Source organism: Fukomys damarensis, unplaced genomic scaffold, assembly GCF_012274545.1.
Source record: "Fukomys damarensis isolate Sample0158 unplaced genomic scaffold, DMR_v1.0_HiC HiC_scaffold_39, whole genome shotgun sequence".
In the NCBI taxonomy this organism is placed as follows: domain Eukaryota; kingdom Metazoa; phylum Chordata; class Mammalia; order Rodentia; family Bathyergidae; genus Fukomys; species Fukomys damarensis.
Genome location: NW_022900951.1, coordinates 61543546 through 61557592, shown reverse-complemented (window position 1 = coordinate 61557592; position 14047 = coordinate 61543546). Strand labels below are relative to the sequence as shown.

The 14047-nt window shown below is 36.8% G+C and overlaps 1 protein-coding gene across 1 annotated transcript in view; it reads left to right on the top strand.

Moving 5' to 3' along the window:
- Positions 1-13072, top strand: part of Magt1 (magnesium transporter 1) — a 46945-nt gene extending 33873 nt beyond the window's left edge. Inside the window, exons 8-10 of the mRNA XM_010641332.3 lie at positions 5066-5140; positions 9112-9202; positions 11703-13072. Coding sequence (XP_010639634.1) covers positions 5066-5140; positions 9112-9202; positions 11703-11718 — 182 coding nt within the window. The 3' untranslated portion in view covers positions 11719-13072. The remainder of the gene's footprint in view (positions 1-5065; positions 5141-9111; positions 9203-11702) is intronic.
- Positions 13073-14047: the final 975 nt, after the last annotated feature.

Here is a 14047-nt window from a genome sequence, read left to right as displayed (position 1 = left end):
TGTGAACTCTGCTGCTGTTTCTCCCTAGATCTTCCAGCCCTGGGTACTTACCTTGCTTTTGGGGAGCCCAGTTCCCCTCCCTGCAAGTCACAAGTGCCAGAGAGAGTGTTCAGACTGTTTGCTTCTTTTCTCTACACTATGGATTTTTTTTTTTTTGGTACTGGGGATCGAACTCAGGACCTTGTGCTTGTGAGACAGATGTGGTGCCACTGAGCTAAATCCCTGGCCCTATGGATCATCTTTTTTAACTTGTCATTTTCCCTGTTAGTTTCATCCTTCTCTTTTCTTCTTCACCAAGTTTTTTTTTTTTTTTTTTCAGTATCTGGATTCTAGATCTTGGTAAGGCTGAAATATGCTAATGATTACCACAGTGTCATTTTGAGAGGGGACTAAATCAAAAACTTTTTTTTTTGTTTTGTTTTTTTTGTTTTTGAGACAAGGTCTGGCTTTGTAGTTCAGGCTGTCCCTGAACTCATTATGTAGCCCAAGCTGGCCAAGAACTCTCGGAGAGCCTCCTGTCTCTACCTCCTGAGTGCTGGGATTACAGGCATGTGTCACCATGACACTAGTATTCCAAATGTTTCAGATTTCAAATAGTCTGGATTGGGAATGTTCAAACTAATCCAAAATTTGAAAATCTCCAAAATCTGAACCGCTTGAGGATCTACACATTTTTGCCTAGGGAATACTGAATTTGTGTTACTTAGAACAGTTTACTCACCTGAAACATAAGCAATGACTCTAGAACAAATAAGGTAAACAAAGATAATGTTCCTACAGTTGTAATGCTCAGCCAGAAGGTTGTGACAAAAAGAGGTGGGGAGGTAGCTCAGTATGAAGGTCGTGGGTTCAATCCCCAAGACTGCAAAAAAAATTTTTTTCAAAACCAATATGTGTGTGTATCTTTCTCAATTATGTTTTATTAGATCAATCATTAGAAATGTTTTGAAGGGAAACAATCTGAAAAAATATTAAGCATTTGTTTTGGGGTTTTTCATTTTGTTTCATTTTGTTTTGGAGGCATGAGAGAGTTTGAGACATACTCTTATTTGGTCCAGGCTGGCCTTGAATTTGTAATCCTTGAGCTGGGATTATAGGCATGTGCCATGACACATGGTGTTTTTTTTTGTTGTTGTTGTTATTCTTTTGTTGCAATCAAAACCAGGGCTTCACATGCCATGTGAGCACTTTACCACACAGCTGTACCCCTCTCTTGAATTCTTTGGCCATATTGTATGTTTTATGGAAAGGTGTACATTTTATATTAATAGAGATACTTTGTATGAAGTTTGATGTCTTAATGTAAGCATTTCTGTATTGTTTATGGCCTTTACAGTAATAAAAATACAGGAAGATTACAGAGAAATCTGAAAATATAATGAAAAATAGTCATTCTTGATATTTATATAATAGATACATGATCATCCCATTATTCTCTTTTTTGTTATTTTTTGTGATACTTTTGTGATTTTTTTGTGTGATTTTTTTGGTGATACTTCACACTAAGTCCTTTTTTATTTTAAATTTTGAGAAAGTTGTTTTAAGTTGCTAAATTCCCCACGCTGGACTTAGAATCTTCCTGCCTCAGCCTCTGAGAGTTCTGGGATTACACCCAACATGCCTACCATTCTACTTTTTTGGTTTTTGGAGACAGGATCTCACTATGTAGTTGAGGCTGACCTGGAACTCACTATGTAGCCCAGGCTGGTCTCAAACTCACAGCAAGCCTCCTGCCTCAGCCTCCCGAGTGCTGGGATTACAGGCACGTGCCACCACACCTGGCTCCTACCATTCTACTTTTATTGAACATTACAAAGAATGTTTCCTAGCAAATAAATAATTTGGCATGTTTCCAAATTCCCAGAAGATTCAAAACAAAGTGTCCAAAGCTGTCTGCATGGTTTATGTGCTGTCTAAATTGTTTCTCAAAAGGATTTTGCTACCAGAAATATATTTGTGCCCTGGTATTCCTGGCAAGTCCTAGCCATCGGTATGTATGCTCATTTTTTGAAAGTGCTAATTCAACAAGCAAAGAAATTATATGACATTGTTTAAATTTGGATAATAAAAATGCAAATATTTTTGGTTTTGTAATTATACTTCATTTAATTTTATTTTATTTTTGGTACCAGGCATTGAATTAGGGACCTTGAACTTGCAAGACGGGTATTGTGCTGCTGAGCTAAATTCTAGGACCCTATACATCTTATGCACGTATCTTTGCCTGTATTTTAGATAATATATTTTAATTCTGCTGGCTCTTAAATAGTCTAGTTATTATATATTATGAAATTCTGCCTTCTCTATTCTTTATTCCATTCTCCCAGAGTAATAATCATGATTATATAATTATTTATTTCATTGTTTGTATCCCCCACGAGAGTATTAATCTGTACTTAAAAGGGTTTATATTTTGTTCCACTTTGTAACTCCCAACAGTTAGTATTGCCTGTAATATAGTAGGCAGGGTAAGTGAAGAAACTGAAAGAATTGCTGTGGGAGGCTGATGCCGGAAGATCACAAATCCAAGCCCAGGCTGGGTGACTTAGCCAGACCCTGTTTCAAAATATAGAAAGGGATGGCAATGTAGCTTGGTGCAGAGGTCCTTGGTTCAGTCCCCAGGACTGAGAAGAAAAACCTGAAGAATAAATAAATGAAATGAAACAATACATGTGGAAGTATATCAGAGCTCTTGACAGTGGAGATGAGCACACACAGCTCTTACGAATATACAGTAAGATGAAAAACTCTTTCAAAGCAAAAGTATGTATTGGGGGTAGGGCATAGCTCCATGATACAGTGTGCCAAGCATGAGCACTGAGGGAAAAGAGCATATAGATTAGCAATGGTGAACCTTTTGAGTGCCCAAACTGCAACCCAAAACCCACTTACTTATTACAAAGTGCCAATACTGCAATTAAATCTGAATGCTGAGGTTTTAGTTTAGAAAAGAACAACTATTACCCAATGCTCAGCTGCTGGGACAACTTGGCTCATGTGCCAACAGAGAGGATTCTGCGTAACCACTCTGGAAAGCATACCATAGGTTTGCCACCACTGACACAATGATACCAAAATAAACTGTCCCCAAAACAAAAGTCTCAGCCATTAATCACAGAGTGCCTGGTAAGCAAAGCTTGTAGAAATGATCAGTCTGTGTTCCAACCTGGATATAAAGAACCTCAGAAAAAAAATGCTAGGGAAGAGATTGGATGAAAAATTAAATACATGAAGAATGGGCATTGTCCCTAAGAAGAGGCTATTGAAAAGAAAGTGCAAGGGCCAGGGATTTAGCTCAGTGGTTCCACCGCCTGCCTCACAAGTGTAAGGACCCGAGTTCGATCCCCAGTACCAAAAAAATAAATAAAATAGCTGTGTTTTTCTTTTTGCTTAACTATACCCACATGCAGTAGCACACTATGTATGTATGTATGCATAATTAATTGAGGACATTTTATAGGAGAGTACTAGGGATTGAGCTCAAGACCTTACGCTTGCAATTGAAGACATTTTTTAACTACTGTTGGTATTCACTGAGCTGCATGGTGAATTTCTCTTTTCTGCTGGAACACATTCTATTTGCTCTAAATTTTGATATTGTTTGCTGAACATAGTGGTGTACACCTGTAATCCCAGCAGTTAAGGAAGCAGAGGCAGGTTAAGTTTGCCACCAGCCTGGAGAGATTAGTGAGACCCTCTCTCAAACCGCGAAGGGCTGTATGTATCTCAGTGCAAAGGCCCTGGGTTAAATCCCCAGTACTGCCAAAAAAATTGATACTGCTTATTTCAACATTCAAACCATGTGATATGACACTTTTTTGCATGGGTAGCTTAATTTTATATTTCTGTAGTTCCTCATATAACACCGATTATAAATGAGATCTTGGCACATGTTCAATTTTCCTTTTTATTAGAATAGGATAAAATTAGGTCAAAGTAAATTTCTGCCTTAAAGATTGTTGAGCCGAGGGTGTAGCTCAGTGGTAGTATTTAAGACTCTGGGTTCAATCTCCAGTCCCCACCACCACCAAAAGAAAGTTTGTGGAGGGCCAGGGATTTAGCTCAGTGGTTCCAGATGTGTTAAATTTGTGTTTTAGATGTTTTTGTTTTTGTAGCACTGAGTGTTGAACCCAGAGCCTTCACACTGAGTGACATCTCCAACCCTTATTTTTTTAATTTTGAGACAGGGTTTCACTAAGTTGCCCAGGGCTTGAGCTTGTGATCCTCCTGCCTCAGCTTTCCAAGATGCTGCAAAACAGGTGTGTGCCATCTTACCTGGCTTGAAGAAATGTTTGAGAAACTATTTCCTGAATATGAATAAGTTACTCTTCGGGGCCAGGGATTTAATTCCACAGCATAGCGCCTGCCTGGCAAGCACAAGATCCTGAGTTTGATCCCTGGTACAAAAAAAAAAAGAATAAATTACTCTTTAAAGTGTGGATATTTCCCTAAAATGTACCAATAAACTCAATGAGGAAAAAAAAATAAAGTGTGTATATTTCAAGTGTGTTCTTGAGGGGATTGATATATTGAAATGGCTGTTAGTGTTTTAAAATGTGTACAAAGTTGGGGCAATAGCTGAATGTCCAAGCAGGTTATTTCAAAGTACAATTTTAGAAAACCTTGTATTTATCTATAAATTACAGACAGGATGTTAGTTTGAAATACTGATTTTCCTACTCGGATGTGGTGGTGCATATCTGTAATCCCAGCACTCAGGAGGCTGAGGCAGAAGGATTGTGGCAAGTTCAAGACCAGTCTGGACTACTTAGCAAGACCCTAATCTCAAAAAAAAGTCATATACTAATTTTCCTTTGTACAAATGAAGTAATCTTCCAATCTTAATATTTTATTATATCTTCGTGGTAAATAATTGTTACACTGTATATATTTTGGATTACATGTTGGTTACAACATATTGATTACAATTGGTGTCAAATTACATATTGGTTATCAAATCAGATTTATATATTTCTTCATTTTAATTTTCTTCATGAGAAACTGGGAAGAGTGAAGGGGTATGTCTTTTGTATTTATGAGAATTTTTCCTTAAACAATTTGTAAGATGGTGGGGTTACTTTAGGCATGGTGCTTTTATGTGAAGCTGCTACCTCTGACATGGATATTGGGAAACGAAAAAGTAAGTCATTACATACCTCTGATGTAACAATTCTGCCTTGAATGCAGAAAAAAACATAGTGATCATCTAATGACTTGTCCCCATACTATTTTATTCCATTACTATTATAAAAGTAATATATGCTCTTTATAGGAAATACAGAAAATAACATTATGAAATATCTAGGGATAGATTCACCCATTATTCCACCACCAAAAACTAATAATTTTAACATCGTTATATATTTCTTTTTACTTGTAGAAACATTTTTAAGATTACCCTAAAATTGAGTGTGATGAAGCATGGCTGTACTCCCAGCCCTGGGAGGCTGGGAAAGGGTGGCTATGAGTTCAAGCCCCGCCTATGCTACACAGCAAGTGAAGGCCATACTGGAATACATGGCAAGACCCTATTTCAAAAAAAATTTTTAAAGAAAAAAATCAAAACTATATATGAAATTTTGAATCTTATACCTACTTTTAAACTGTGATTAGTAACATACTTTACATAACTTTAAACTTTATACTGTAGTTTGACAGTTCTGATTTTATTAAATTTTAGATTTTTAAAAAACTTTCATTATAATGAATACAGTGGGCCCTCAAGTTACGACCAGCCTACTTATGGTGTTTAAGAATGCTTATTTCAGGGCCCGGAATGTAGCTCAGCAGTGCAGCGTCTGCCTGGCAAGCACAAGTACCTGAGTTCAATTCCCAGTACCAAAAAAATGTATGCATATTTCAGTGTAAAATACACACAAATATATATTTTATATATTTGCTAATTAGATGAGGGAGAAATATTTTGTACTTGGCTTATTATGAGGTTGTGTTCCTTTTTTCTTTCTTTCTTTTTTTTTTGAGACAGTGTCTCACTTTATAGTTCAGGCAGGCCTTGAACTCACTTTGTAGCCCAGTCTAGCCTCAAGCTTGGCACTCCTTCTACCTCACTCAGCCTCTTAAGGGCTGAGATTATAGGCATGTGCCACCATGCCTGGCTTGAATATTTTCTTAAATATTTATTTGTGTTTTCTCTTCTGTAAATGTCTTTTTGTATTGTTATCTGTTGTGTAAAGAAATTATCACTATAAGTATATGTCAGAGTTTTTCCTTCCTGATTAAAAAGTTAAATGTCACTGGTACAGTGGTGCTGCCTGTAGTCCTACCTACTTGGCAGGCTAAGGCGGGAGGATAGTAAGTTTGAGGCAAAGCTGGATGATTTAGTAAGACCTAGTCTTAAAACAAAAAATAAAATAAGAATGATGACATAGCTCAGTGTAAGGCTCTAAGTTCAATCTCCAGTACTCCCCACCACCACCAAAGTTTAGTGCTGTCAAAATTAAACTACATAGTGGTGATGCACACCCCTAATCCCAGCACTCGAGAGGCTGAGGCAGGAGGATCTCTGTGAGTTCGAGACCAGCCTGGGCTGCATAGTGAGTTCCAGGTCAGTCTCAACTACATAGGGAGACCCTGTCTCAAAAAACAAAAATTAAGCTACATAAAGTCTAATATTTACTTTATCTGCTACATAAATGATGAAGATATTAGATTTCAAAATTAGCAGATACTTATTTTGGTGAAGTAAAATGAATCTTTTATCTATTACAAAAAAGAGCTAATGTACCCTAACTAATAACATTTTTTTAGTGATGATATTAGGGAGTAAACCCAGAGGCACTCTACTACCGAGTTGATCCCCAGCCCATTTTAGTTTTTTGAAACAGGGTTTCACTAAGTTGACCAGGCTAGACTTGCCTCAGCCTTTGAAGTAGCTGGTATTAAAGGCATGCCCTACCATACCTGGCTAATATATTCATTTTCTTGTTTAGTCAAAATACCTTCTTTCACTGCTTGACTCTTTGAAAATTGCCTGTCTCAGTGTTTCTTTAGATGGAAAAAGGCCATCTGAGCATAATGCTGGTATGGATTGAAGTTACTGAACAATTACCAACATATATTACAATGGTCGGCAGTTCTATCTAGTTCCAAGATTCTATCCTAATGAGATAATCACAAATAATAGTAACAATAAACTTTTTTGGGGCACTATTTGGTGTCATGGCACATGCCTATGATTCCAGCACTTGGGAAGCTGAGACAGGAGGATCACCTAGGATTTCTTAGATGCTATGCTAGCACCCTACCACTAAGCTATATCCCAGCCCTTTTTTATTTTTTGAGACAGACTCTTAACTTTTACGCAAGGCTGGCTTCAAATTTGCAATCCTCTTTTCCTCAGCCTTCTAAGTAGCTGGGATTGAAAGGATACATCACCATACCCAGCTAATAAATATTTCTTTAGCATTTATCAGGAACTGCTCTAAGAACTTTTAGATATGTGGAAAAAGCAAGACACAGATATACATAAGAGTGCTGCTGCTGTGTGTGTGTATGTATATGTATATATGTATATACATGTATACATATACATACATGTATGTGTACATTTTTTTTAGAGAAAACACTTCTTGCTGGGTGTAGTGGTGTACACCTGTCATCCCAGCACTCAGGAAGCTGAAGCAGGATTTCTGGGAGTTCAGGGCTAGCCTGGGCTACATAGTGACTTCAAGACCATACTGAACTACGTGAGACCCTGTCTCAAAAAAGCCGAAATATGAAAAACAGGGAAAAAACCCTTTTTCTTATAAATTGAGCTTGTGTTAATACTGGGGAAAATATTGCTTAACATTTACATTTAGCCCCTATAATTTTTCATATTATGTGAAAACTGGAAAGAAAAAGGAATTCTTCCCTAAATGTGACAAAATTGAAGATTTAGGTTTTGTTTTTGTGGTACTGGGGATGGAACCAAGGGCCTTTGCATTAAGTTATATCCCCAGTCCATTTTTTTATTTTGAGATAGGGTCTCACTAAATTGCCCAGGCTGGGCTCTAACTTGAAATTCTCCTGCCTCAGCCTCTCCGAGTCCTGGGATTACAGGCATGTGCTCCTACATCCCAAGGAAGGTTTGTTTTGTTTTCTCTCATTGAGTTGGTTGCTTTTAATATTGGTCACTAAAGTATGACTTCCTAGTGCTTTTATCGATGTTGTACACATGCAGTCTCACATCCTTATATCTATACCACTGAGCCAGTCTTAGTCAAGAGAATCAACGAGTGCTGAAAATTTATATTTAAGTCATGTGAGGTCAATATGTGAATTCAGGTTAATAACTACTCTGCTAAACTAGAGCATGTGGGATTAGTAGAGAAAGCTATGAATTTGAGACAAAAATCAGGATTTGTCTTCATTATTCAAATGAGGATTTGTGTTCAACAAGTTTTTTAAGGTTCTGTGGTTAGTGGTGCATGAATAAAGTGCTTTCAAGTAAGGTTATTGAAATGATGTTTCCAGGTGTCTTTAAGTAATATTTATTAATAATATAGTAAAGAGCCAGGCATAGTGGTGCATACCTGTAATCCCAAACTTGGAAAGCTGAGGCAGGAGGATCGCCATGAGTTCAAGGCCAGCCTAGACTACATAGTGAGAGTTCAAGGCCAGCCTGAACTGCACAGTGAGACCCTGTCTCAAAACAAAAATACCCAATAAATGCCCTCCACTTTTTTGCCCAGTGCTAATAATCAGACCCAGGGGCTTTGCACATGCTAGGCAAGTGCTCTACCACTGAGCCACACCCCCAGCCCTTAATCTTTCTTTTTCTTTTCTCACTATGTAGTCTAGGCTGTCCTCCAACTCAAGAGTTTCTTGCATCTACCTCTCCCAAGTCACACCTGGGTAACACTAAATTCTCAAGTGTCATATCTTTAATTACTTTTTAATTGTACAGTATATAAATGGAATTATTCTGTTATATTGTAATGGAAAACTTTAAATTAGAAGGCAAGGCATACCCTGGAAGAGTAAAATAGGGAGATAGAAAACTGTTAGAAATTTATTAGTAAATTTTTACTCTTTGGACATGTGGAGTATGATTTGTGCCATTTATTACACTTAACCTGCTTGTTTTACTCTCCTTTTCTTTTTCTACAGTAATGTGTGTAGCTGGTATTGGACTTGTTGTGTTATTCTTCAGTTGGATGCTCTCTATTTTCAGATCTAAATATCATGGATATCCATACAGGTATGAATCTTATTTCTGTAGTGATTACCTCTACTTACAATGATCACAGTTAATGTGGCTTTATGTTTTTTTCTTTTGCATTGCTTTTGCACTATTCTGGTTTCTAAGACCAAAGAAAGTTTAATTTAGATATATGTAAAATTAATTTAATTATGGAATAATAGACAATACTAGTGTGTGTGATTACCCAAACACCTTTTAGGGTTATTCTGATGTCACCTAATTAAACCTGGAAATCTATAATAACACATAATGATTAGAGCATTTTATATCATACACATATATTCTTACATTTCCTCTTGAGGAACAGATGATTTTGTAATATTTTTAAAATTTACTTCCCTTCAAGGCTAGTTTAGATAACATAAAAGAACATTTGATTTTAAGCCAGAAGCCAGTTTGTAGAAAGTTTAAGAATTTAGCAAGAGCCTGAGGCAGGAGGAGTAAATGTTCCAGTTTAGCATGGAGTACATAAGGAGAACTTATCTTTAAAAATAATCCAAAGTACAAATAAAGACCAAAATAAAAGATTGTAAAAGGAAATAGGGAGATAGATCTTTCAGAAAGGGGAAGGGGACCAAGAGACTAAAGGTAGGGAGAGTGGAAAGGGCAAAAGATTTAATGTGTATCCTGTACATTACCAGCTACCCACAGTTAACATAATTTTTAAATGTCACTGACATTGAGCATGTAGCACACACCCATAATCCCAGCACTCGGGAGACTGAGGAACTTGGGAAGTTGAGGCAGGAGGATCGCCATGAGTTTGAGGCCAGCCTGGGTTACATAGTGAGTTCAAGGCCAGCCTGAACTACACAGCCAGGCCCTGTCTCAAAAAAAAAGCAAAATAAATAAATGTCAGGCATTTATTTTGTCAGGCATGAACTATGATGATGATGATGATGATGATGATGATGATGATGATGATGATGATGAAGAAAATGGGGAAAGGAGATCCAGAGTTGGAGGGAGGCAGGTGGAGAGAAGAAAGGGAATAAAAAGAATAAAGATATAACGTGTATGTGCCTATTCCCTAATATGAATGTAAACATTACTCCAAATGTGCACTAAAAAGGCCAGGGATTTAGCTCAGAGGTTCGGTGGTCTGCCTTGCAAGCGCAAGGACCTGAGTTCAATCCCCGGTACCAAAAAAAAAAAAAAAAAAAAAACAACAACAACAAATGTGCACTAATAAAAAAAAACTAAAAGGGGATAAATATGTACTAATAAAAATTAAAAACAATCTATATTCTCAAGAAAATAAAACAATCCAGGCATGGTAGTACAGGCCTGTAATCTTAGCACTCAGGAGATTGAGACAGGAGGGTAACTGTGACTTCAAGGCTAGCCAGGGTTATATAGTTCAAGACCTGCCTGGACTACAAAGAGAGACCCTGTCTCAAAACAACAGCAACAACAACAACAAAAACAAAAAAGAACGTTTAAGACGGTCTACTGAAGCCAGGTGTGCCCATAGCCCCAGCTACTAGGGAAGCTGAGGCACCACTGTGCCTGGCTTTGAATTTAATTTTAAACAGAAACCTCCTAGGACCCTGATTCTTGATTTGTAATCTTCTAAATCTTTGCTTTTATGCCGGGCCTGGTGGCACTCACCTGTAATCCCAGCACTTAGAGGCTAAGGTAGGCAGATTAAAAAATAAAACACAGGGCCGGGGATTTAGCTCAGTGGTTCTGGCAACTGCCTCGCAAGCACAAGGACCTGAGTTTGATCCCCAGTACCAAAAAATAAAAAAATAAAAAATAAAACCAGGTATGGGGGCACATGTCTGTAGTCCAAGCTATTGGAAGGGTGAAGCAGGACGATCGCCACAAATTCAAGGGCAACCTGGGCTACATAGTTAGTTCAAGGTCAGCCTGAACTGAATAGTGAGAACCTGTCTCAAAAAAAGAAAGTAGGGAAAGAAGGAAGTCTGAGGATGTACCTCAGTGCAAAAAGGCTCTGGGTTCAATATAGTCTATAAAGCTAGGCATAGTGATGCACCACTGTAATTCCAGCACTCAGGAGGCTGAGGCAGGAGAATAACTGAGTTTAAGGCCAACCTGAATCACATAGCAAGACCCTGTTTCTAATATCTATACGTTTGTGTATATGTGTATATATGTACACATAGTACCAATATTTAATTAATTTATACTTTTATTCTTTTGTATATATGTGTTTTAAAATGATTTGGCCTCTAAACTACTGATTGGTATATAAGAATAATTTTTCTGTAACTTCTAACAGAATTAATAATTATTTGATCACCACAGTTGATTCAGTTATTAGTGTTTCCATTCAGGAGATGTTTTAACTTGAGGTTATGTCTATTTTATTTTGCTGTGAAACTACCTGGTTGCTTGGTGTTTCTCATATTTTATTGTTGATATTCATATTATCATACATGTGCTAGAGTGCTGTTAAAAATCACCATACTACGTATTTATTAGAAGCCTTTTCTTTCAAAGACTAATAAATTCGTATATATTTTTGTTTCAGCTTTCTGATGAGTTAAAAAGAATTCCAGAGATTTGTAGACACTGTGGTAATGGAAACTGAAAAACAAATATGTGTGTATTTGAAAAGAAGAATGCAATTTGTGTATTTTATATTACCTCTTTTTTTCAAGTGATTTAAATAGTTGATCATTTAACCAAAGATGTGTAGTGCCTTAACAAGCAATTTCTTGTCAAAATCGTGAAGTATTTAAAAATCACTCTCTTCTTAAACTTCCCTTCCCAGTTTTATAAAACATTTAATTTTGTATAAGTAAGTACATTATAAAGTTTAAAACTACTACATTTTAATTAGAACAAAGCTCACTACTATTTCAGTTAACATTTTGATTATCTGATTTTATATTCTTTTCCAAAGTGGGGAATAAAAGTTCTGACCAAGTATTCCCACATATCCATGCTACAGATAACTGCATCAGTAATTCATTCTTAGCTTTTCTATGTTTGCATGGATGTGTATATTTTACACATTTTTCCTTGTGGACTGAGAAATATGTACTTTATGGTCTTTTGAAACTGGAACATTATTCTTGAAAATACAGATCTAGCCTTTAGAAAGATTAGTCAATCTTCTTTCTGCATCATTTCTACTGAAATACAGTGCTATCTATGCTTCTTGATAGCTGCAAATATTAAAAATATCTAAATATAGAATTATAATTTCTGCATGTCTATAGTGTTCACTACCTTGTATTTGGAAAGACTTCAGATTCATCCTATACCCTTAATTTCCTTTTATTTAAAATGACATATCTCTAATAATAATATACATTAATGCTAAAAGTCAGTGTCATCTGGATGCAGTGGCACACACCCCTATAATCCCAGTACTTGGGAGGCTGAGGCAGGAAGTTCAACCATGAGTTCAAGGCCAGTTTGAATTACATACCAAGATCTTGTCTCAAATCCCTGTGAGTTTGAGGCCAGTTCAGTAAGTTGAAAGCCAGCACCCTATCTTGCAACAAAAAAAGACATTGTAACTTATATTCTATGTTCTACAATGTTTCTAAAATTTGAAGATTAACATTTGTTTCCTTTTTTACCTAACAGAAGAAATAGTCTCAGTAGGCTCAGTTGTGTTTAGGAAAAGGATTTCCTTGAAATAGGAAAAAAATCATTTGTTACCTGTGTACAGAAATTGAATGTTTCTTGGTTTATTCTATCTTTGCTATGACTTTAGCCTTTTTTCCTCTCTTGTTAAGTAGAGAAAGCCAGCACAGTCGCATGTACCTGTCCCAGATGCTCCCAGATACTTAATGATCTGAAGTAGGAAGATGTTTGGGGACAGGTTGTTTGTTTTTAGTTTGCTTTGGTTTTTGATGTTGTTGCTTTGGTACTGGGGATCAAACTCGAGTGCTTGCACTTGTAAGGCAGGCAGCGGAACCACTGAGCCAAATCCCTGGCCCTGCTTTAGTTTTTTGAGACAGATTCTTGCTATATAGTCCGAGCTGGCCTCCAACTCAAACCCTACATCCTCCTGTCTCACCCTCCAAAGTGTTGGATTATAGGCAGGGTCCATCATATCCAGCAGAGGATTATTTGAGGTCAGCCTGGGCGAGATAGTGAGACCCCATCTCCAAAATAAGTGGAGAAACAAAGTGAAACTTTGAAAAGGTTTTGTTTGAACTTCATCCTTTTATTCTTGACAGTTGTAATAATCATATGTGTTAACCAAGTTTCTGTGAGGAATATTTTCATGGTTATCATTACATCTAACTGTGAAGACTAACCTAAACTGCCACTATTATGAAAATATAAGAATTGTAGTTGTGAAAAATATATTAAGGGAATCTTAGAAGTATTGGATACTGTATAGAAGTATAGGGTACTGTGACTGCTCCCTGCTATTCACCATCTAATAACCTTCCCATGAAGTATAGAAGTTTTATATAACAGAGGTTTATGGAAGGAGATTGATATAATTGCCTCAGAAGAAATATTTTATGTGGATTTTTGTTTTTATTTTTATTACTTTTGCTGGTTAGGTGGATACAGTTGACCTTTTACTTTTTAATGGAGCCACTTTTTGTTAATCATTCCCCTGTAAAGTGAAAAGTTCTGGGCTCCTTATCTACTATTCTTGTACTTGTCTCAGGCCAAATAATTCATGCTGTGATTCTTATGAGATGTGTATGAAGATGCCCTGATTTATACTGATGGACCAGGGGAATTCTACTGCCATATGATCTGTGTAGCTCCAGATAATTTGTCATGGTCATTGAAAGATCCCTTTTAAGAGCACTAATTTTCTTCTTCTGTAAGGGGAAAGATAGCATTCTGGCAATAAGAATTGTAGTTGTGAAAAATATATTAAGGGAATCTTAGAAG